Source organism: Triturus cristatus, chromosome 6, assembly GCF_964204655.1.
Source record: "Triturus cristatus chromosome 6, aTriCri1.1, whole genome shotgun sequence".
NCBI lineage: Eukaryota > Metazoa > Chordata > Amphibia > Caudata > Salamandridae > Triturus > Triturus cristatus.
This window is the reverse complement of record NC_140589.1, coordinates 1931939040-1931962835: the sequence shown is the minus strand read 5'-3', so window position 1 is coordinate 1931962835 and position 23796 is coordinate 1931939040. Positions and strand designations below refer to the sequence as shown.

Sequence of the window (23796 nt, the reverse complement as noted above, 5' to 3'; positions counted from 1 at the left end):
ACTCAAATAGAAGGTACAAGCATACACAGGAATAGCTATCGACTAACATGGGCAGATGGACACCACTTATCAGCAAAGTGGGAGGGGAGACAAAAATACTTACAGCAGTAAGACACAGTGGACAGTTATATTCTCAAACAGGGGCATTGTAGCAGCTACAGGCCTTTCTGAGCTCATACATTGCTCCGGCTCAGTACAGAAGGAGTTAACTAAAGCTGATGACTCAAGTAGAATTGAAAAGCAGGCAACAGTTAAGACGGCAGAATCACAAGGCTAACAAAATGGATGCTGCAAACAAGATGGCTTCAGCTCATGCTAACAGCAATTATTTTCGATTTCCACACAATGACAATCAAAAGCACAGACTAGATTCCACTATCACCTGACAATATCCACTCACACTCACTGAAGCCTTCTCACAATGCGACTCGCAGATACTAGGGAGTAAGGGATGGTGCTATCTGTGATTGGACCTGCAGGCTGCAAAGAGACACATTGCAGCTGCATCTGGAGGGACTGGGCATACCTGTACCCTCACTGTCACTATTGTTGTCAGTTAGTAGTAACACTGCGCATCCCCCTTGCCTCTGCCAACTGTAAGCAAGTGGCCCAATTTCCAATTGCTGTCAATACCCTTCCAGCTTCCTCTCCTGGGATCCTAGTACAAGCAAGGTCCTCCTTCACCACACTGTGGCTTCTCTAACCCACCAGCAGTGTTGTACCTCTAGTAGCAGTGTTAAACTTGACTGCTAGCACTGGGTGGCTATGTTGAGATCCCACATGAAGATTAAGCTGCTAAGGTCTGAGATGCAATGGCTTTAAATCCAAGGCAAGGCACTCTCTTGAACAATCGTGGATGATGGAATATACCATGTGCCAAGGAGAACCACTGTATTGAGTCTGTACCGCGATCTGAGTTTCATATTCCCGGTGGGACAATATGAAATCTGTGGAAGTAGGTACAGGTGTGTGTCACTGAAGTGGGGAATAACATTTTTGCACAGCACCCAAGGCAAGCGAGTAGGTAGACATCACTTGGGCAGTGTGTGTGGTCAGTTCACCTGTGGAGCCCCTCAACGGTGGCCAGTGGCACGTGTGTGGAGGTGCAGGAGGAGGGGTAACCTCAGCCCACGTTCCTCTCCTACAGGCCCATTGTGTCTGCTGTTGCGGGCACTGTCAGTTGTCCAAATTTCTGGAGAATATTTATGTACGAAGATGAGCAGAGCGGTCATGTGTTACTGATAACTTCATCTCATACCGGAGGGGGATCATTGAGCGCGAGCACCCTGTAGCTTAGCAGACGTACAAGCAATGCACACACAAGACCTGCTTGGATACTGCCTCCTCTTCATGGCACAGAAACTGGTACTTCCACTGACCACAGGCCCTGCTGTGAAGAGTCAACCCTCTTGTGTAATGCGCTCCAAGGCGCTGAGATGAATCCCTTGGCGCGGGATATCATTCTCCCACATCATTTGTGCATTTTAATGTGTTTCACAAGTAGACTGTAGCTATGGAATGGCCTGTACCAAACAGAGGTTGAAGCTCGACTGATGCCCTCATCCCCTGCTCCCTTCAGTTACAGCCTCCTCTACCCACGCATCTGCGGTGAGATATGTGTCACCTTGTCGATCCTTGTGAACCATAAAGATTTGGTGTATATAATCCAAGTGGAATCCATGGCACCTACCATTATGTCATTGGCCATCTGTGCTGCATTTTCAATTGCTGTCTTTTGAGCCTGTCTCTGCACAGCTGCCTCAGTTGCTTGCACCGCCCACCTGTCCTGCCAGAGACTTCTTTTAAAGATGGAAGTCGACATGGACTACGGAGAAACCTACAGACGCATATTGAGGTTTCCTTATACTCCACAAGCAGAAACGTTTCCCAAAATGTGTTTCTAGGCCAATACCTTTTCAGATGTATTTATCCACTTATCTAGTTGCTCACAAATTTTCTCCACAGTAATTCACTCTCACCGTATCCTGATTGCAGCCTATGTGAAGCACCGCAAACCCCAGACACCTCGGTGATTGTTGTATGAACATCTTACTTCCCTGAAAAAATATAATAATATAGTCAAACGCACTCCAATGTAGACCTTATTTTAATCCTTGAAGTGAAAGTAGGTGGTGCTGGTGGGCTAATCTTTCTGAGAGAAAGGAATGATATCAATAATGGTTTGCGCCATCCTCCACATTAGAGGGGCGTCCCCCACTCGCACTCGAATGAAGCATGTAATCAAGTTGACAATGTTCCCCAAAAAATATTACTTCAAATCTAATTTTATATTTCTATTATTCAGAGAAATTAATTTGAAACTTCTTTTCTTGTGCTTATTTCATTTTCATGATGGAAAAAATAAAATTTCAATACAATATGCACTGTGCGTCTGGTTACCCAATGCATTTCGGGCCACTGCCCTTCGTCAGGGGCATAATGTCTGCAATTTTAAAAGAAAACGGTCAGTCAGTCGTCCCACATGACCTTAAATCAGTTCATTCCCTGAACAAAATATAATAGTCGTACGTGGTAATGTCATACTTTTTCTTAAAACATACTTTTTTAAACAAAAAAATAACTTTGGCAAGAAACAGTGAAAATCAATAAACAAATACAATAGATTATTAAGATAGCAAACGTTTTCAGTGAGTCAATGTCCTCACAGTGGCTGTTTGTTACTGGTGTGAAAGAGAGTGATCCGGAAAACTAATAAAAACTTGCATCACATGTCGTGGTGGTTTCACTAATTTGTTAGTATCGTGCATACTATTCTTGAAACAGCTGCGGTGAAAACTATTGTTGTATACCCAAACACTGTGTGAACGCCGAGTTAATAAGTATACACCTACCCAGTTTATATATTGCATGGGTTTTTATGAATGTGAGTGTTTCACATAAATCGACGCAAAAAAATGTGAACATGTGCTTAGTAAAAACATTGTATCTTTAAAGTTGTGGATGGAAAACATGTTGAAAATGGGGTACTTACTTGGAGAAATGGTGAACAATAAGTATTTCTCACTGTCACAACTCTTCTCGTATGACGGTTCTGTTCTAAGAAGGAAATGCAAGTGATAAATGTGATATTCTAGTAACGGAATACAAATATCGAAGCATCTTACCGGAAGTGGCCGCGAGTCGGCTTTGCCAAAAGAGTTCGGTACGTTCTTGTGAAAAGATCGCGAGATAATAAGTGCCATTGAACGAGGCGCCGTAGTATAAAGCGTGATACGTCATGGTGTCACCTGACGTATGAAGATGGAAGAATTAGTAGTTTTGACATATCGCGATTGTATCACAACCCTGTAAAATGGGATATTAAATCAAATCGTGCTAATAACACTGTGTAAAGATCCCAAGATAATAAGCTCTATTAAACAGTGCATCCATGTAAAAAAGATGATGCGTCATGGTGTAACTTGGTGTATAGAAATGAAAATAATTTGTGGCCTAATTGCATGCATCAAAGATGCATTTCCGAATATACCCCGTGATGTTTAGGATTTGCAGTTATTGATTTTTGAAGAACGGGCCGTATCCCGGTGTGCATGCCGTTGAAGAAAAAAATGTGGTCACTAAAATGTATGTGTTAAAAAGTGTTCTGCCATAAAGTAAGTCGTGACCTTAAACGAAAAGCATAAATGACATAATAATATACATACTAATAATAAATCTTCTTCTACTGTAGACAAACGATACAACTGTTCCCAAAATGTACCATGTTGTAAAATGAAAATGATTTTTAAGTGTGAAAAAGCATGAAATACATGAATACATTATAACAATGCCAAACATTTAACCAATATCTCAAAGAAAACAGCTAAGTTCAAGTTTCTCATTCAGTCCCTTTGGGCTTACGGTATTAAGAAAATATATCCAGTGAGTTTCACGCTGCATGAGATGCTTTGTGTTATCACGTCCCCGAATGGGTTTAACTTGTTCTAAAATACAGAAACGTAGTTGGCTAATGTTATGCTTGAAATTATTAAAGTGAACCGCCACTGGTGATTTCTGGTTTCCGGTGCGTATATTGCTTTTGTGTTCGTTCATACGTATCCTCATTTTTCATCCATTTTGCCAACATACGCCAATCCGCAGGGACATTTTAACAAGTATATTACATTTTCACTATTACAGGTTGCTGTGACTTTCAATTTAATTGAAATCCCTGTGTGAGGGTGTCTGATGGTATTTCCTTTTATGATGGTATTACAGTTTCCACAATTCAGACAGGGTAAAGTACCTTTGAACTTCGCTGAAATGTTTTTAGGAGTCTTAAGTAGTTGTTTTAAATTTCGAGTGCTTTGATACGCAAATCTCGGTGGTGACTCAAAGATTCCGTTGAAGTCTATCTCTGTTCTTAACATCGGCCAATATTTCAAAATAATTTTCTTTATGCGATAACTTTCAGTTGAATATTTGGATACGAACACCATTCCATTGGTGTCCTCTTCAATACTGGTAGGTCGCAATAACTCATCTCGTTTTGGTTTCTGCTTTCACCATTGCTTCCTGTACTATTGATTCAGGATATCCTCTGTTCTTAAATTTGTTGGTGCCTACCTCTGCGCTCTTTGCATATTGTTCTTTGGTAGACGATATTCTTTTGAGACGAAGTAATTGGGAGTATGGCAGGTGTTTCTTCAGTGATGGTTGATGGAATGAATGAAAGTGTAGAAGGTTGTTCCGGTCGGTTGGTTTCGTGAATACTTGAGTTTTGAGTTGTCCATTGTGGTTCACGATACATATGTCCAAAAAAGTAACCTGGTGAGTGCTGGTGGATGCAGTAAATTCACTTCTCTGATCGACCTTGTTAAGATTCTCTATTGCCTCCAGTCATGTGTATTAAGGTCCCTCCCATAAAACAAAGATGTCTTCTATGTATCTCTTGTATGTGATCAAGTGTTCTTTCCATGCTTCCTGATTTAAAATGTTGTCAAGTTTGAATCAATACATGAATAAATTAGCATATGTGGGGCGGCACAATTGCCCATCGAAGTGCCCGATGCCTGTATATAGTACTTATCTTGCCACTTAAAATAAGAATGGTAAGGAGTGAAATGCAATAGTTCCCTTAGAAAAACTTTCAGTGAGTCCTCCTTGTCACTAGTGATCAAAACATATTCCACTGCCGCGATGCCACGATTATGAGGAATGGAAGCGTTCAAGGATTTTACATCCAAGGTACATAAGATGGTTCGGTCAGCGATTTTTGTTTTGAATGTTTCCAATATATTGAGAAAATGTGTTGTGTCTTTGATGTAGGTTGTCATGTTTTGAACTAGCGGTTGCAAATGTTTATCGAGATATTTTCCTACCGGTTCATGTATTGAATTCACCGTTGATACTATTGGTCTAAATGGAGGTTGGGTGGCGTGCTTATGAATTTGGGGGATCCTGTATAGGTACGGTACTGCAGGGTTATTTTTGAATAGATATTCTTTGTCTTCCATAGAAATACCGCCATTGTCCAAATATTGGTCTAAAATGTTCAATAGAACTTTTGGGGACTCAAACGTAGGATCAAAATCAATCGGTGTATAAATGTTGGTGTCACTCACATGTTCCTCAACTTTATTCAAATAGTAACTGGTATCCAGTATAACCATTGCTCCACCTTTATCGGATTGACAGACGGTGATTTCAGTGTTTGAAGCGATTTGTGTCAAAGCTTGTCTTTCTTTCTGGGTAATGTTTTTAGATCTCGATTTGGGTTGCTTGTAAATATTTTTGAACTCCTTTTTATAACTGTTTCAAAGGCATCTATGACTTTGTGGCTCACTGGGGCCAAGTACGTGCTTTTTGATCTCAGTCCAAGTAATGTATTGGCCTTAGGTTGAATTGGGTCTAGAATAATATTTGAAAAAAAGTGGCGTAAACGAATAGTGCGCATGAACTTAAACATACTGATCTCTGTATCTAAATAGTTTGAATGATGTGTTGGTACGAATGAACTCCCTTTTTGAAGATTCTCTATCTGAAAGTTGGTCAATTGGTGCTTGGAAATATTAATCACAAGATTCTTTGGCTCCGAGTGCCCTTTGATGCTGGTTGTTTGGTTCTTGCAGGATCCCCTCCTGCCTTGTCTGGTGGCCTTTGGCCATTCTCTAAAAAAGGATGGGTATCTGTGGTTGTAAATGATGTAGATGGGCCTGCACCCTGAGTGGTTTCTCTGTTTGGATCACTCGGTTGTGATGCACTTCGATGTGTTCTTTCTTTCAATCTGTGATCGCTCCGTTGTGTGTCATCTGAGGAGGAAGCATCTGTGTCTGAAAATCTACCGTAATTAGGTTTTTGTTGACGTCTCTGGGCGTATATATCAGCCAAACTGCATACCTCCCTTAATTTATAGTCCATGGTGTCACGGCGAAATGTCCTAATTTTTCTCTCATTGATTTCCTTGGTGTATGTGTCCAATTTCTGATAGAGATCCTCTAACATTTAGTCCATTTCGTCCTTTGACATCATGTCATTCAGTTCTTGTTTCAATTGTTGAGTTTCTTTGTTGAAATCTTCCAATACTTTTGCCACTTCATCCACTATTAACAATATGAGGCCTAATGAGTATTTATTTAAAACGGCTTGCCATTTTTCAGCAAATATGCTATTGTTCTTGCATAATGTCGATTCTAGAGAGATCCGCCGTCCCCTTGGTATTCTTTGCGCTTTGTGGTATTTGATAAACGTACTGGCATGTAGTTGTTGATTAATTGTTTTCTTTGAGATATACAAAAGTTGTTTTGTGTGAGACTCAATAGATCCTGTGCTTTGACTGACGTTCGATGTTTCCTCAATTAAAGAATACGTTCTTTGGGTTTCATCAAGCGTGAATGCAAATGTGTCTGCTCTTTGATCAGTGCTTCTGGCTATGTCCTCGTATGACATTGTGCGGGTGTCATGAAAATGAAATAAGCACAAGAAAAGAAGTTTCAAATTAATTTCTGTGAATAAGAGAAGAATAAAAATTGATTTGAAGTAAAAAAATGTTGGAACATTGTCAACTTGATTACATGCTTCATTCGAGTGTGAGTGGGGGACGCCCCTCTAAGGCGGAGGATAGCCAAGCCATTATTGATATCTTACTTTCCTCCCCTTTCCCCTTCCTTTGCAGAATCTGGAGAAGGGTGCATCCCGCTGTGACGTCCTCGATGCGCTGCGGGAAAATGGCTGCTCAAATGAAAATATCGAATTCCCGGTCAGCAGCCTCAACATTCTCAAGAACACGCCACTTAGCGACAAAGGAACTGGGGGGCGCACCTCTGTAATCACCCAAATGAGCCCCCAGAGAATTGAGCTGCACCTCCGGCCAGGTGAGAGGGTGACGAGTCTTCATTTTACCTCACAATTTAAGTCTGAGTTTGTCAAAGTCTTCCATTGTTCTGAGGTCAGTAAACTGAGTACCATTACACTAAATGTTACTACAATGCTTAATTTGTAAAAAAAACAAAAAAAGAAAGATCAGGGCAGCTTGCACCACCTTTGCCCGCACTGCCAATGGCAATACCAACTCAACTACTATCACACTACTACAAGTGTAAAACCTCAGACTATTCCAGGCCCAGAAAGTTACAAGAATGGCTTGAGCTGCAGGTATCAGTCACTTTCAATGTATATTGAAGTGGTAAATAGCTGTTGGTGGGCTCCTCTCTAAATTAGAGCAATAGTGGCACCATGTGGCAGACGGTCATTAGTGCCGGTGTTGACAATTAAGAGCTAAGCACCAGAAACCACCGGCTCAAATTAAACACTGGTTATTAACACCTGTCAATAACTGCTGTTGTTAACAGATCTTAAAAACGCAACACTATTTGAAAATAAATCAATTCTTTTTTTTCCAGGGTTTTATGTAGTGCGAACTTAACCCGGAGGTATCAGGTATCAGAGCGCTTTACATAAGCACCAGTTACGTTACACAAGGACACATATATTTTTGGTAGGCATGGGGTGATTAAGTGATTTGACCAGAAACAAAGTACGCCGAACGTCAATGCCGTGTTAAGTACTGAGTAGGGTGCTTAGATCAGAGGGGTACTACTAGCACCATATACATTTATTAGGTGTAAATAAGTATAAAGACAGTGACACAGACACCTTGATGTCTTAGATCTGCGGAGTTCAGGTAGCTTTAGAGCACTTCATTCTGAGCTGACCAAGTATCTCAGACGAAGCGATCAGGCCCGATCTTTAGGAAATTGCCTCTTCTAGTCTCTGCTTCATCATATTAATGTATTTGGAAATGTTTGTCAAGTCCACCGGCTCTGTCATGATGAACACCCAATGTACTGCCTTGTTGCAAGTTCAGGCACCGTGTGTGATAAAAAGTGGTTTTAACAGTCTGCGTGCAACGCAAGAAGTATAGGGCAGCAACAAAGCAGGTGGTTAAAGAATTCCTTTTTATAGTGGCAGAGTCAGCAGTTTTCAATTGCACTGAGAGATCGCCATTTTGGGTAAAGATCTTACATTTGTAGGCCCATTAAACTGGCACAAAGGGTTTGTTTTAGGCAGCCTTTGCAGAGTGCACTTGACATATAGGCCTGCAGTCTGAGGAGATCGGATTGTGCGTTGGAATACTCCCATTCCACAGCTAGCAGAGCTCTCGAGTTTTTGAGCTAGTTCATGTCACTTGCCGTGGATAGCCTTCTAGATTGTTTTTTCAAGGCGTGTTTGTGTGTGGCACACAAGAGCTGCGGCCGTTTAACACCTCTTGGTCAATTTGCAGGGCGTCGATTGCGAGTTGTAGATGCTGTGACCAAGGTGTACCGCTTTGGCTAAAAGTGGGCTTGAGAGCTGCTTTCATTGTGTTGGCCTGTGCCTTTGTTATTCTGTGATAGTAACTTACCAAGGTCGCCATGCTCGCCCACATTTAAGCCGCCGGATGAAATATCAGCCTTATCAGACAGTTCCGTAGATACTAAGAAAGGCTGAAGACTCTTTTGTAAGCCTTGCCCTGGTATTTGTCCAGGGTACGTACTAGCCGACCCTGGTAGGCCTTATGACCATAGGTAATTGTTGACATCAAGGTGGCTGCTGGGACCCGTCTTATTGGGCCAGTGGACGGGCTTTCCTGAGATCTGTTCACTTTACTCACATTGATAATGATTGCCTCAGCTTTTGGGACAGCATGTCTCAGTTGCTTTTTATGTCCACCTTTAGTGCTTAGTCGTACACTCAGATGGTTGTAGGAGTCAGTTTTTTCTATTCGTAGTGCTCGCAGGCTCCATCTGGAGGTTGAATATTTTGGGCGGGTGGCCAAAGATGAGGATTTTGGTCTTGGAACCAATTGCAGCCATTTTAATAGCCGTGTTGTAATTGTGTAACGCATTCAGTGCTCTCTGTAAGCCAATTCTCAAGTGGTCGAGGAGGACAATATCATTAGCCTATTGCATCACTGGAATCTTGGTTCTCCCAATCTTGAGGGAAAACGTTTGCGTGTTTCAGCGCTGCGCCCATGTCGGCCATTTAAAGATTGACTAAGAGGGGTGCAAGCACACATCCCTGCTTGAGAGCACTGTCAGTCGTAATCTTTCTCGAGACGTTCCTAGATGTCAACTTGACAATAATCCAGATGCAGGTGTGATCAATGTTGTCATTGAGAACCTGGCATCTGCCCCTGACAAATGACTAGAATTTCATTGTTTCCCTTCTAGATGATTCCAGAGTCTTTTCTGTCCAAGTGCGTCAGGTGGAGGATTATCCTGTGGACATCTACTATCTGATGGACCTGTCCCACTCCATGAAGGACGACTTGCTGAAGATACAGACTCTGGGAACCAACTTGACAGAGAAGATGAGGACCGTGACCAGCAACCTGCTCATCGGCTTTGGTGCCTTTGTAGACAAGCCAATGTCTCCGTATATGTATGTCTCGCCTCCGGAAGCTATCACCAACCCTTGCCTTGAGTAAGTGTTGAATGCTGAAGGTGTGTTGTTTGGAGAAACTTTGATATTTTAGCAATAGTTGGAGCTCCAGAGTTATGCTGCAACCAGAAGTTGTCCAAAATTAACCCATGATAGATTTTCAGGTATCCATGGAGTATGTACATGATTCAGATATAGATTCATTGTTTTAAATGTATCCCATGTCAAATGCAGAAATCTGCAAAGCTTAAAAAGGCATGAATGAAATAACTGAATTAATCTCAGTTGCTGGTATTTATTATAAGCTGTATTTCAGTCAATTGATTTTTTTAATGTTTGAAAAGCTTTATTTGATAATCAATAAAGAAAATACAACATACCTGCAACAAGAATCAAAATGTAAAAGTAGAGGAATAACAAAAGAATTGACTAGTACATGAAGAGAAAAATAAAAGCGATTTTGGAGTTTTATATGAGGTAAGGAGGGGAGAGGAACAGGAAGCGGGGGGAGCGGGATCAGCACAATAGCATAAAAGGAAATTGCATATTACAGTACATATAACATATCAATGTGAGTGAGATATTGATCAAATAAATCCATAAATTAAATCAACATAGGTAGAAAAATAGAGAACAGAGATGACATCTTTCAAGGGGGTTTAACATTTTCAGAGGACATAGGGGAATTCTTTTTTAAAACAATCTGATTTAAATAGGTAGTAAGGGGTAGCCAGAAGAAATCTCTTTTGACCATTGGTTTACAGGAGGAGGCGAAGGCAACATCAAGTCTATGAAAATGACAAAGGCTATTCCACCAGTGTTGAATGGAAAGTTTTGTGAGGGATTTCCAATTGAGAGAAATGTGTTGGAAGGCTGGAGCAAGCATGAGATCAAGGAGACCGTGACTATGTGAGGGAAGATCTAAGGAATCAGAGAGGCTACCAACAAATAGGAGGGGTATAGAGAATGAGATGGAGATCTTAAACAATTGGGAGATATATGACCAGACCTTCTCCCAAAAGTTGGAAACTGAAGGACAGAGAAAGAGAAGATGTATGAGGTCAGCTTTGGAAGAACCACAAGTCCAACAGTTTGAATCAATAGAAGAGGAAAATCGGGCTATTGAGGCAGGGGTAAGGTAAATTCTGTGATAAAGAAAGAACATAGATTGGGTAAGGGAAGCAGAACGAGAGATTTTTAAAGATCTAGACCAAAGTTTGTCCCCGAAGTTCATAGACCATTAGCATCCCAGATCAGATTCCCAAGAGAATTCCAATTTTTAGATTTTGTTCGATCTGGATTAGGGGCTAAGAAATATTTGTATATAAGGGTGGCTCTGGGTAGAGAAAGAAGTATTTTAAGAGAGCTTTGAACGATAGTAGAGGATGAAGAGGGAAGGGAGTAATAAACGTCAAGAATAATTGCCATAGAATAGTAAATTTCTGTAAGAAGGAACGGGGACAGTAAAATAAAGCTTGAAATTGGGGAAAGGAACATGGAGAAAGGCCATTGAAAATATGTTTAACCCAAATTATACCTTTTAATCTCCAAGGTTTCCAAAAATAGGCCTGTTATTAAGGAGAATGAGGGAATTGTGCCAAATAGAGGAATCTAAGAAGGATTCCCGAGAAATAGAGTTAGGTTGAACCAGAGGTTTCAAAAGGGAGCAGGTGTGTCTAAATAGAGGGAGGGAGGTATGGGAGGTTTTTGCAGAAAAAGCTATAACTTCCTTAAAAGAAAAGGTTAATAATAAAGTATGTTCAATGGAGAGCCTGACGGGGGTAAGAGGGGAAGGATCAGGTATGTGCCATTTCGATGCTTCATGGAGGGAAAAAGATTTGTGGTAGAGACGAAAGTCTGGAAAGTTTACACCGCCATTAGATTTTGGTTTGCAAAGGAATTGAGAGAGGCAAGAATCAATACGCTTTAAAGTAGAGGACTGGGATATGAATAGGGAGCATGGAGAGTGCATCAATTCAAATCGGAGCAATCATCATCTTAATTGAATCTAACCAGCCCCACCAAGAAAGAGAGAGGGGGTTCCAAGAAGAGAACAATTTATCAATTCGGGACAGAACTGCGTACATATTTAGTTTAACTGACGAGGCAATGGAATTGGAAAACCATATACCTCAATATTTAATTTTGGAACTATTCCAAGCGAACCCAGTAGAGGAAAAGTCAAGGGGAAGACAACATTTTGAGAGGGGGAGAATTTCTGTTTTATCTGAATTAATTTTGTAGCCAGATACCTACGAAAAGGAATCAAATTCAAGTAATAAAGGGGGGATAGAGGAATCAGGGTTAGAAATAAATAATAGATTATCGTCCGCGTAAGCAGAAAGTTTTAGTTGTTGGTCACCATAAGGAAAACCGGAGATGGAATCATTATTACGAATAGAGGACAAAAAGGGTTCAAGAGCGAGAACAAAAAGAAGAGGGAATAATGGGCATCCCTGACGGACGCCTCGTTGGAGAGGAAAATATGATGAAACTCGACCATTGACTAATACCGAGGCTTTAGGAACGGAGTATAGTAAGGAGATAAGGGAGATCAATTTAGGACCGAAACCGTGCCATTGTAGTGAGGCAAATAGGAAGGACCAGTCTACTTTGTCAAAAGCTTTCTCCGCATCCACAGAGATAGCTGCCAGAGAAATGGAAAGGGAAGGAATTTCATTTAAAACATTAAGGAAGAGACGGGAATTGTCAGAGGTAAGGCTACCCTTGACAAAACCGCATTGCTCCTTACCGATAAGATGAGGCATGAGGGGATCTAAACGTAAAGCAAGCGATTTAGCAAATCATTTATAATCAACATTAACCAAGGATATCGGCCGATAGTTCTTACAAAATTTAGGGTCACGACCTTCTTTATGAATGAGGCAGATTGTGGCTTCTTGAAAAGTACCATCTGTCTTACCAGCTACGAAAAATGAATGGAAAAGTGCTAAAAGTTTCGAAAGTAGTAATTCAGAAAAATGTAGATAAAATTCGACAGAAAAACCATCTGGACCGGGGGTTTTACCTTTAGTGAGAGAATTTAACGCAGTGGATAACTCATTAAGGGATAGATCGGCTTCAAGATCAAAAAGATTCAGATGGGAGTTAGAGGGAGGAGGGAGTTTATCAAGGTAGAATGAGAGAAGAGGAGGGAGGGGACTCTGGACTATAAAGATTTTGATAAAAAGTTTAAATTCATTAACAATTACTTGATCTTTATGTAAAAGGGAATCATTAGAAGAATAAATAGAATCTATGAGGGTACGGTCTTTACGCGTTTTAAGATAATTTGCCAAGAGTCTCCCTGTTTTATTACGACCCCCATAGTAACGGGCACTACCACGAAGTAGCACAGAGGAGGCATTGTCAGCGGTAGTTTTATTAAAAGCAAGTTTAGCTTGTATCAATTCGGGTGAGATTGAATATTTCGAAGAAGTGTAAAATTCATGTTCTAGTAGCTTAATATGCGCTAAAGTGGCTTTCCGTTGCTGTAGAAATTGTTTCTTTTTTTTTTAAAACAAAGTCTATGATAAAGCCTCTCGCAGTAGCCTTAAAAGAGTCCCAAATGATATGAGGGGATAAATTGAGATCACAGTTAAGTTTTAAAAAAGTCATTAGCAAAGGAGCGGAATGAGGAAGAGAAGAGAGGGTCTGAGAGAAGAGAATTATTAAAAACGCCACCGAGAAGACTTGGGATGCGGAGGGAGCAAATCAAGATCTGTTACAATTGGGGCATGGTCAGAAATAACTATAGGTTCAATAGAGGAAGATAGGAGATTTTGAGATAAGGATTGAGAGAGAAAAATATAGTCTAGGCGAGAAAGGGATGCATGAGGAGGGGAGAAAAAAGAGAAATCTAGAGTGTCGGGATGAGAGAGTCTCCAAGATTCGATGAGATGTGCCTGCGATGTAGTGTCGAGGAACTGTTTGTGGATCTTATGGGGGACGAAACGGACCTGAAATTGATGGTCAAGAAAGGGATCTACAACTTGATTACAATCACCTCCTAGTATGAAGAGGTCATCTTGAAATTGGATAAATTTTTGCGTAATCAGAGGCCAGAAGGAACAATCGGGATGTGTAGGACTATAGATATTAAAAACAGTTAAAGCAACATTGTTAATTAACAGTTTAGCTAGTATCCATCTACCTTTTGTGTCAATTTCTTGCGATAACACTTTACAGTTTAATTTCTTATGACATAAAATTACAACACCATTCTTTTTATTAGTAGAAGGAGAAAATAAAACTGTACCCACCCAGCTTCTTTTTAATTTTAACGCCTCAGTTTCTGTGAGATGGGTCTCTTGTAGGAGAGCCAGATCAGGGTTATAAGAGGTGAGATGGGAAATAAATATCTTTCTTTTGATTAGATTAATAAAACCTTTTACATTCCAGGAAATAACTCTGAATGCAAAAACATTAAAAATGTACATAGAACGAAATATGCAGTGGTGGGAGAGTGAAAGAAGAGATCGATGGAAAAGGGAAAAAAGGAGATAGGAAAGGAAGAGGGAAAGACGGAAGGAAAGACAGAAGGAAGAGGAAGAATATAAAAAGAGACAGTACATATCCAAAAAGGACGTCTGAAAAGACATACCTGAGGGGAACGAGGACGAGATAAGACTGGGGCAATGGCGACGTACGGAAGATGAAACATCCCAACCAGGAAGTCAGGACCACACCAGAACAAAGAGAAACATGTAGACGGACCAAAAAAGTTTAAAAAATGAGAGAGACAGACGGACCTCTGAAATATAAAGCGGGATTAAGAAAATTTAGAAAAAGAGGAGAAAAAGTTAGAGGATACACATTTAACAAGATGGAAACATAAAGACAAATATGAGTTATAGAACATAATAATTAACCGTGAAAAATGTTGATAATAACTATATTAACTATATTATGGCAGAGAAGTAGTACACAAATAAATGTTCCTTATTAATAAATACAAAAAAAAAAGAGGGCAGGGAAGATAAAAACAGGAGTAGAGATAAAGATAAACGTATTCAAATCATACATTAACTGTATGAAAGCTGTGTGCAGAATACAAAGATGAATATAACATATCAACCGTTAGAAGGACCAGCAATATCCAGGTTCGTTGAAGTATGAGAGTGTATGAACTTCCTAAGATCTGCAGGGTCTTCGAAGGAAAGAGTACGATTTTGGAAGGTCACTTTGAAAATGCAGGGATGAAAGAGGCCATAGCGGGCTCCCAATGAGCAAAGGGGTGGTCGGATACTCAGGAACTCTTTGCGTCTGGTTGCTGTAGCATTAGAAACATCTTGAGATAGAAAAACTTTCTGACCAAGCCAAGAGATTTGCCGCTTAGCTCTGGCTGCAGAGAGGAATGAGAGTAGGTCAGTAAATTTCAAAAAGAGTATAATGACTCCTCGGGGTCTGACTGAAGAAGAAGAGAGCGAAGGACGAGGGCCAAGTCTGTGGGCTCTTTGAATATTAAGAGATGTTGATGTAGGCATATCCAGTAGTTTTGGTAGGAAGGAGGTGAAAAAAGCGACAGGATCTTCCCCTCCCAAACCTTCAGGTAACCCATAAATTCGTAGGTTAATCCTCCTGTTGCGATTTTCCAAATCCTCAGTGTGTTGCTGAAGTTTACGAACCTCTTTCTCCAAAGAGGAAATTCTTTGAGAGTCACTTTGAACAGCCGATAGTTGTTGCTCAACTGTAGAGTTTCTACCCTCCATTGAAAGCCATTTTTCCTCCAGAAACTGCATTTTGGTTTTTGTCTCCTTCACAAAGGGGCGTAAGGCACAGATTTCATCCAAGAGCCACTCCAAGGAGATGGCAGGAGATGTCTTATCTGGAGATGGAGGGTCTTGTTTCAGTCTTTTAGGTGTTGAGGTAGGCAGAGAGGATTTTTGCGGAGTTGAATTTGACGATTGATTGCGAACAGAAGTCACTCCAGCCATATCTGTAGTAGATGAAGAAGTAGTAAGTGTGGAGGGTACAGGAGATGTAGACGTCGCAGTGGAGGGAGCTTTAGGAACAAAGATGAATTGAGGTTTGCATATTCTGCCCATATACAAACAACAATCCAATAACAAATGCACGTTGTAATAAAGGGGAAAAACAAGCTGTTGGTGTAATGTGCCAAGAAGCAAATTCCCCGTAAAAAGTAGTCCCAAGGTGTAAATTAAGGAGAGGAGGAGCCCAGTTTACCATAGGCGATGCAAAGTCTTCATGACAGAAATCACTACAATAGATCTATCCGAGAGAGAGCTATTAGATCATCAAAAACACACAGGCAGGTCATATTGTGCTCTTCCAGGTTGCAAAATAGCATCAAAGTTTAATAACCGTTGAGAAAAAGAAAAAGCTTACATGTCATAATATTGGCCAGGAGGATAGATAGATTAGCTGATGTTCTGTTCTGAGGTAAATGACATCAAAGAAAGACTGGCTGTGGAAAGCAAAGCTCTTCAAAGAGACAGACAGCTTACTGTAATAATGAACCTCTTCAAGGGGCAGGAGGGATGTCGTCTGATAATGAATTCGCTGAGAAGGATTGTCCGCATTTACTTCATGCGAGCGTTTGTAATGACACACTTTAGATCCCCCCTGGACCAAGGAATGTACTGTCACTTTCCCAGGGAGAGAAGATCAGTTCCAAACTTATGGAATATAACATGTACACAGCACTTCCTAAGGTGGGCAAACTTTCAACACTCCCCCAAAGGCAAGGCAAGAAAACAATATAACATATGAGTCTCCTCTAGACCAAGGTAACACACACAACACTTCTCTAGAGCGAAGTGCAATTTACACATCACTTGCTCAGGAGTAGAACAACTCCCTATAACACAATAACCTGCTAGAAGGGAATTCACCCATCCTTCAACAACAGAATACTTGGCCAAGAAGAGTCCACACCTCCTGCTACAAGGAAAAGACGAATTGGTATATCTGGGATGTATTTATTTGTAAATAGCACCACACGGTAAGCCAAATGCACCTAACATAGCAGACTCTAACATGTCAATAATATGATTGAACATACAATCAAGGCAAATATATATGAGAAATATATATAAGAATCAGAAAATAAGAAGGAAAGAAAAGAATTCAGAAAAAAATGAATAGACAGTTAGTAGCAGAGACACCTCACCTACTGCTCCATCATTTCACCCCGCTTTGCTCAAGGGGAGTCCATTGCTTGAACCGGGTGAAAGCTCAGAGGTGACCCCACTTTTTCCATGACAGCACGTCTGCTCCACGGATGAACTTCCACCAAGCCAGTGTAGACTCCCCTTTTTAATACACATTCAAAACACAGCGAAGCTTCTAGCAAGCCACGCCCCCTCGTTCTCATGAGAGCCCGTACCAGTCTGCTCCAAGGCCACAGCAACGGTTGATCAGGCCCCTGTTATGACTAAAAGTCAAACCATGTATATTCCTCTGATAAGAACCAGTTCTCTCTAGTCAGTAAAATGCGAAAAACAGGAGGAAAGAGAGCAGACCATGCCCTCCCCACTTTGCAGCTTCGTGCAGGCACAGAAAATGGCTTCAGAGTTAGTTAAGCCATGCACACAAAGGCCCAAAGCAAGATGGCATTGAAAAGCAAGAGGACATGAGACCATGTCAAAGGAGCACCTATAATTCTCATCCACACAACTTACAAGCACCACTGTGCACACAGCAAAGTTTGAAGCAAGGTAAAGTCAGAAGGCAGAATGACATTAGACCACGTCAAAGCCAATAGGTCAAAGTCATAATTCACCTAACCCAAATAACATTATACACTTAATCCCTCAGTATACAACATTGAGCACATGTGTGCACCACCACCCACAAGATGGCACCTCAACATCCCATACCTTCTATTCTTGGCAAGACTATTCCACTAAAAGACAGAAGAAAAGCAGGCATATGCAAACCCATCCTACATTAAGGCCAAGGTAACATAACACACTTAAGTCAGTACAGAATGCTGGTGGTTGAGGGTCATCATAGGGTGTCAGACCACAAAAGTGGCTGATTCACTACAGCGTTACAAAGGAATGCAGCGCATTCAAGATGGCGGGCGCTTTGAGGAGAAAGTGCCAGTTGTTGAAATAGCGATAAACGTGACGCGCTTAAAATGGAAAAAAAAAACCTCACCAAGCTCGCAGCATCTTCCGATTTTCAATTCGGTGGAGTCCGCTTGTAGGAGGTGCGAAATAACGCCCTTGCGGCTCGTTTTATGTCCCAGCGCGGCGGAGCCCCTAGTTCAGGCAGCCATCCTGCGCGGCGCCGGAACCACACCCCCTGTCAATAGATTTTTGCTCCTAAAAATGTTCATATCTCTGGTCCTCATGGACAAAGGCCTGACGCCGCTACTCTGACCGGTGTACGTTGTTTACAGGCGAGGCAGCGGCCCCACCTTGTCCACAGTCGGCTCATTAGCCTTCCTCCGTAACAGTAAATATTGTGGTCTCCATGATGATGCTTAAATCAGCCTTTTATTCCTGGGTCCTTCCATTGTTGCTGGGGTTATTTTCATGTTCTGGTAGTTGTCTTTTACTGTTTTGTCTGAAGAGCCGTTCTCTGGATCAACTTCTCAGCAATGACTGGGTGTTTACGCTTACGTGGGCATCTCCTTGAAGCTTTCCAGGTTCATCTTGCAGAGCTCTGATGTCATTGTACTTTTCACATTGAGAAGCCGGATGTCGGTCTAACAGGATCTCAATGGTGGCTGGCGCTTCCATTTCATGCTCCAGTATCTTCATCGTGCCATTTTCTTCTCTCAGGATGTCATACTTTTGTATCTTGGCCTCTGCTCTGTGGCATGATGGTAGGTTTAACGCCTCATCATTGAATTGTTCTCTTGCAGAATTGGAACTGTCTGCTTGCCGACATTTGGCTACAAGCATGTCCTGGCACTTACGAATCAGGTGCAGCGCTTCAATGAGGAAGTTCAAAAGCAGAGCGTATCACGAAACCGGGATGGACCAGAGGGGGGCTTCGACGCCATCATGCAAGCAACTGTCTGCGACGTAAGTCTCGGCTGTGGGGTGCTTTTCCCATAAACCGTTTAATATCTGAAATTGCACACAGGATACTGCTATACACTACTAGAGATTACCTGTTCTAGGTTCCCATTAGCGTACAGATCCAGTAATATTTAGTGGACTTAGTTTGAGTGCACTTAACTGAAAGATAGAATGTTTGTCTTTTGTGTTGTAAATTCCAGCCACACAGTATGTTCTTGTAGTTCTGATGTCCTTATTAAGTGATTAGGATAAACACCACAGACAGAGAAAGCCTTGGTTGGGAGCATAAATGTGCTCGGCTGCCCAAGTGAGGATCTCAATTCCAGAAGTAAGGAGCAGGTTTACAAACTTGTCAGTTTCAGTTTCTTCGCTAATCCAGTACCTAACTGAGATCTTTCAAATTAAGTGACCAGAGGGCACTCGTCCTTCCATAATGCAACACAATGGAAGGGTTAACCAAGGGAAAAACCATACTTGGATAGATTCATGGAACACTAGTTGTCCTCGGGCACCGTGATGGGCAGGAAAAGATGTGCGTCTTTCACGCTATTTGTGCAAATGTGGGAGAAGTAGAATTTCACCCGGCATCAACCTATGAGGCTGTCATGGGAGAGATTGAGTGATATTAAGACTATCCAGGAGGCACCGTGTTGAAGACTCTCTTTTGACTAAAGGGAACAATTTAATGAGAAGTTATTCCGGTAGACAGAGTTGTATTGACTGTCAATCTTGTGAGTTAAAGACAGAAACGTGTAGATCTGGCACCTGATTGAGGTGAAGAACCAAGAGTTTTAATTGAGATTCTACTGAAAAAAATTAATCAATATTAAAACCATATTCTCGGACACAAAACAGATGTTTATGGCAAAGTCCCAAATCAGCAAGACAGATATCCTTAATGCAAGACTCTGGACCAGCACCAGTGCATGATCTCTGCTTTTGATAGAGTTAGTAATCCCTAAATCTTACCCAATGTCATCCTATTGTGGGTGTAGATACTAAGGATGAACCAAGAGGTGTGAATAAAGGAGTTAAGAGATCCACAAATGGAGAATGCAAATGAATGGACGTGAACAACCGGTGCCGCATCATCCAGTAGTTCAAAAATATTGCCACCAGTTACCTAGGTGAAGTCTGAAGCTTTCATTTTCAAGTCACCAGCTCTGAATCGTTCAGAGTGATTGTAAATTAGACCAATCATTCCACAGTATGGTAACTTGTGTTCTGAAACCCCATTTTATTACAATTACCAGCATCTACTATGGCATTTATACGACTATTAACAGCATTCTATTTACTTCTACAGCGAAAGATTGGTTGGAGGAACGAATCTTCACATCTACTGGTGTTCACCACGGATGCCAAGACACACATCGCATTAGACGGCAGGCTGGCAGGAATTGTGCAACCGAATGATGGCCAATGCCATATAGGGCCAGACAATCACTATGCAGCGTCCACTACCTTGGTAAGTCCTACAAGGGGACAAGTAGAATGTGGTGAAGTATTTGGCAATGCTCGGCGTCTGTGTGTGTTCAATCATCAATGTATTGTACATTGAGCGTCTTCCCATCAGGCCCGGTGTGTAGGTGCTTTTTAACTCTAAATGTAACAAGGGCAACACATTTAGACAGATCCCTGTGCTCTAATATGATTCAGGTTGGTGTAAAGTTGATGTAAACTCAGAAAAGTAACTTCAAGTTCTGAGATGACCAAACTCTGTCACTTAACACAATGTGGTGAACATTAAGCTGGTATAGAATACTGTTCGCCGCCCATAATCAGGGAATATTTATAGTTTCCTAAGGATGAGATTCTTGCATTTCACATCAGCTATATCCCGACTCTATCAGCTGAGCCGTGCTTATTCTATTGTTCACCGCCCCTACAACCACCACCTTTCTGCAGAAACCTGCAAGGAACTGATGGCCAGACATTGTTCCAACAAGACCCGATGGCGGTGGTGTCTTTTTAGGCTCTCCATTTGTTGCAACCTTCATGCTGCCCCTTGAAACTCCAAAACCTGCTGCTGTTATACTTTTGGATGGGTTGTAAAATTATTTTCTAGTTGTAAATAGATTTACCTATTTAGGTGTTCAGTAGAGTGCAGTCTTATGATAGAAGCTGCTCCAATCCATTCTTAAGGATGGGCGAGAAGGTTTTGTGCAAACCAACCCTCTTCCTCAGTGACAGTTTGAACATTTGGGGCTCGATCACCTGTTGAAGAGGTTCTTTAATCTACTTCCAGTGATTAAATTGGGACCAAAGTAGATGTGATGAGCCTTTCATGGTGACACCCTGTCAAAGTTCATATGATGTGATGTCATGAGATGCCGTCAGGGAGTTAAAGCGCATATAACATTTAATTAACTTTGACTTTAAATAAACCTGTTATTTTAGTTAAAACAGTCAATGGGAAGTAATTCCAGAAGGCACTATGCATTCAAACATTATTTTAATTGATAGAATGTTAGGGAGCAGACGGCATACAGGTGTGTTGAGCTCAACCTTTAATGGTTATCGATAAATATGTCCACCCAAATGTAAAGAATTTATGAGTGCGTCTACATTTCATTTGAATTTGTTATGTTTCTGTTGAAATCAAAGCCTTCCAGGAACTAATGCAAGCCACATGCCTTTAGGAACTCTTTGAGGGATCTAAGACACAGTCATAGGATTGTCTGTCCTAACTAAGCGTTCCACCCCATTTGACTGGTTTATGTTTATGATGGCGCAGCCCACAGAGTTTTACCCTCCCTGGATCCCGTGCATGCTTTCGGATGCCAGTTCTTCATACTGAGTTGCAGTAGTGAGTCTAAGAGATGCCTGTTTTGGGGCCCCTTTGTATTGCACCTCCATAGTTGTGTAGTGGACCACATGACATAAAAGTAGTAAAGAATCCAATCCACGTGAGGAAGAGATCAAGAGATTCCATATACACAGGCGTGTTCCAATAATCCAAAAACGCAGCCGCTTGTAACCAGCAGTGTATGTGGGTCTTTAGAACCTTGAGAACGCAGAAACCAGTCAGTGTGTTCCTAACGTCCTATTGCACAGTCATTTTACTTTTTTTAACATTCATATCTAGATATTAGAGTGCTTTATTATAATTTTAAAAAGCACCTTAGACCGAGAGAATGACACAGTTAACCAGAGGAATGCAGTTAAAACAAAAATAAAAAATAATAATACCATTGCAAGAAGTAGCACAAAAAATAATAGACCTTCAGTTAAGTTGGGTACACTTTAGTTTAGAGACCGGCAGAATAGGTAGTTTTGAACATGGTTTTTAAAGTTAGGCGGGGCGGGCGGCTTCCTGAGCTCCCTGTGATGAAAACTCTGGGAAGAGGATGTGGAGTTGTGCTGAGTTTAGAAACCTTGAGTTGGCGGGAGGGGGCCTGGTTCTCAGACCTCTTAGATCACTGGAGATGAACATCAGTTCTGCTGGACGGGGCGCGTGGTTGCGGTGAATGACTTCGTAAGCCAGTCACAGTGTATGATTGGATCCGAGCTATGATGGGAAGCCAATCAATCCCCCCAGTATTGGGGTATTCCATCAGATTTGCCCAGGATGGGGACTTGTCTGGCCGTTGAATGGAGCACCGCTGTGAGCGGTGTGACTATGGCCTCAGAGGGCCGGCAAGGATAGCCTTACTGTAACCCGCTCTAGGGAAAACAAGTCCATCAACAACTGTTCTCAGTGGGTCTGGTGGGAGGAGATTCCTGATTTCTATTTTTTTAGGGTGGTGAAGACAGGATTTGCCCTCTCTCTGTCATATTGTTGGTGTGCAGGATAAAGATAAGGGCATCATTTAGACTGAAACCAAGAGGTTTCACTGACATTCAGAGTGAGAGAGAGAGAGAGAGAGAGAGAGAGAGAGAGAGAGAGAGAGAGAGAGAGAGAGAGAGAGAGAGAGAGAGAGAGAGAGAGAGAGAGAGAGAGAGAGAGAGAGAGAGAGAGAGAGAGAGAGAGAGAGAGAGAGAGAGAGAGAGAGAGAGAGAGAGAGAGAGAGAGAGAGAGAGAGAGAGAGAGAGAGAGAGAGAGAGAGAGAGAGAGAGAGAGAGAGAGAGAGAGAGAGAGAGAGAGAGAGAGAGAGAGAGAGAGAAAGAGTGAGAGAGAGAGAGGCATTGAAGTTGTAATTGTCCAGTAGAGAGAGAGAGAACATTCCGAAGTCTAAGGGAAGGCCCAAAGAGTGAATCAGACCGAGGCTGCCACATCTGTGTCATAATAAGAATGCCTTAAAACACTGGCAAGACATGCAGAAGAACGGCTTGTTCCCTACTTTTTGTTCGGGTGGAGAATCCCATGCAGATATCGGCCCCGTCCTGGTTTATTTTCAAACTGTACACTCATTTCACTTGTCCCGCTGTATTCAGTTGGTCCATTTGCTGTTTATTTTGTCTTTCTTCTTGTTACTCCACATGCAGTTCCCTTCAAGTGTCTTAACTTTTGGCCCAATCCCCCTTCATACCTTTCTCTTGGCTATTGCTGAATTTTAAAATGTTTTCTTTTATTGTGTTTGTGTCCTCCTGTTGGGCAGTGTCCTGTCGTTTTCTATGATGTGCGGTTTCTGGGTCCCGCTGAACTTTCCTCCTTGCTCTCTTTTCTGTGCATGACTCCTTTTGGTAAGTCCTATTTCTTTCTCTACTTTTCTAAATATAAGGAAGGCGGATTCATTTCTTGTTCTTGCCAACGATGCACCTCCTGCTTTCATGTTCTTTTGCTATTTTGTCAGCATTCCTAGGCCCCAGATGTGCTTTTCTCTGTTCCGCCTGGTGTTTTCTACTATCCAACGTCGAGCTGTGGTTCTTTTGGTTGCATGCCTTTTTTAAACTAGTTTGTTGCGTGCTGCTCTACGTCTCATACAATGGGGACGGCAAACTCACACAACAAACCCCTCTATGACACGGCACCTGGCTGAAGGAGGTAACAATACTT

General features: G+C 41.6%; 1 protein-coding gene across 2 annotated transcripts in view; it reads left to right on the top strand.

Annotated features, from left to right (window-relative positions):
- ITGB3 (integrin subunit beta 3) overlaps positions 1 to 23796 on the top strand; it is a 391103-nt gene that overhangs the window by 92141 nt on the left and 275166 nt on the right. For both annotated transcript variants that reach the window (XM_085613652.1, XM_085613653.1), the window contains 4 exons: positions 7115 to 7313; positions 9651 to 9903; positions 18698 to 18860; positions 20164 to 20325. In XM_085613652.1, coding sequence (XP_085469778.1) covers positions 7115 to 7313; positions 9651 to 9903; positions 18698 to 18860; positions 20164 to 20325 — 777 coding nt within the window. The remainder of the gene's footprint in view (positions 1 to 7114; positions 7314 to 9650; positions 9904 to 18697; positions 18861 to 20163; positions 20326 to 23796) is intronic.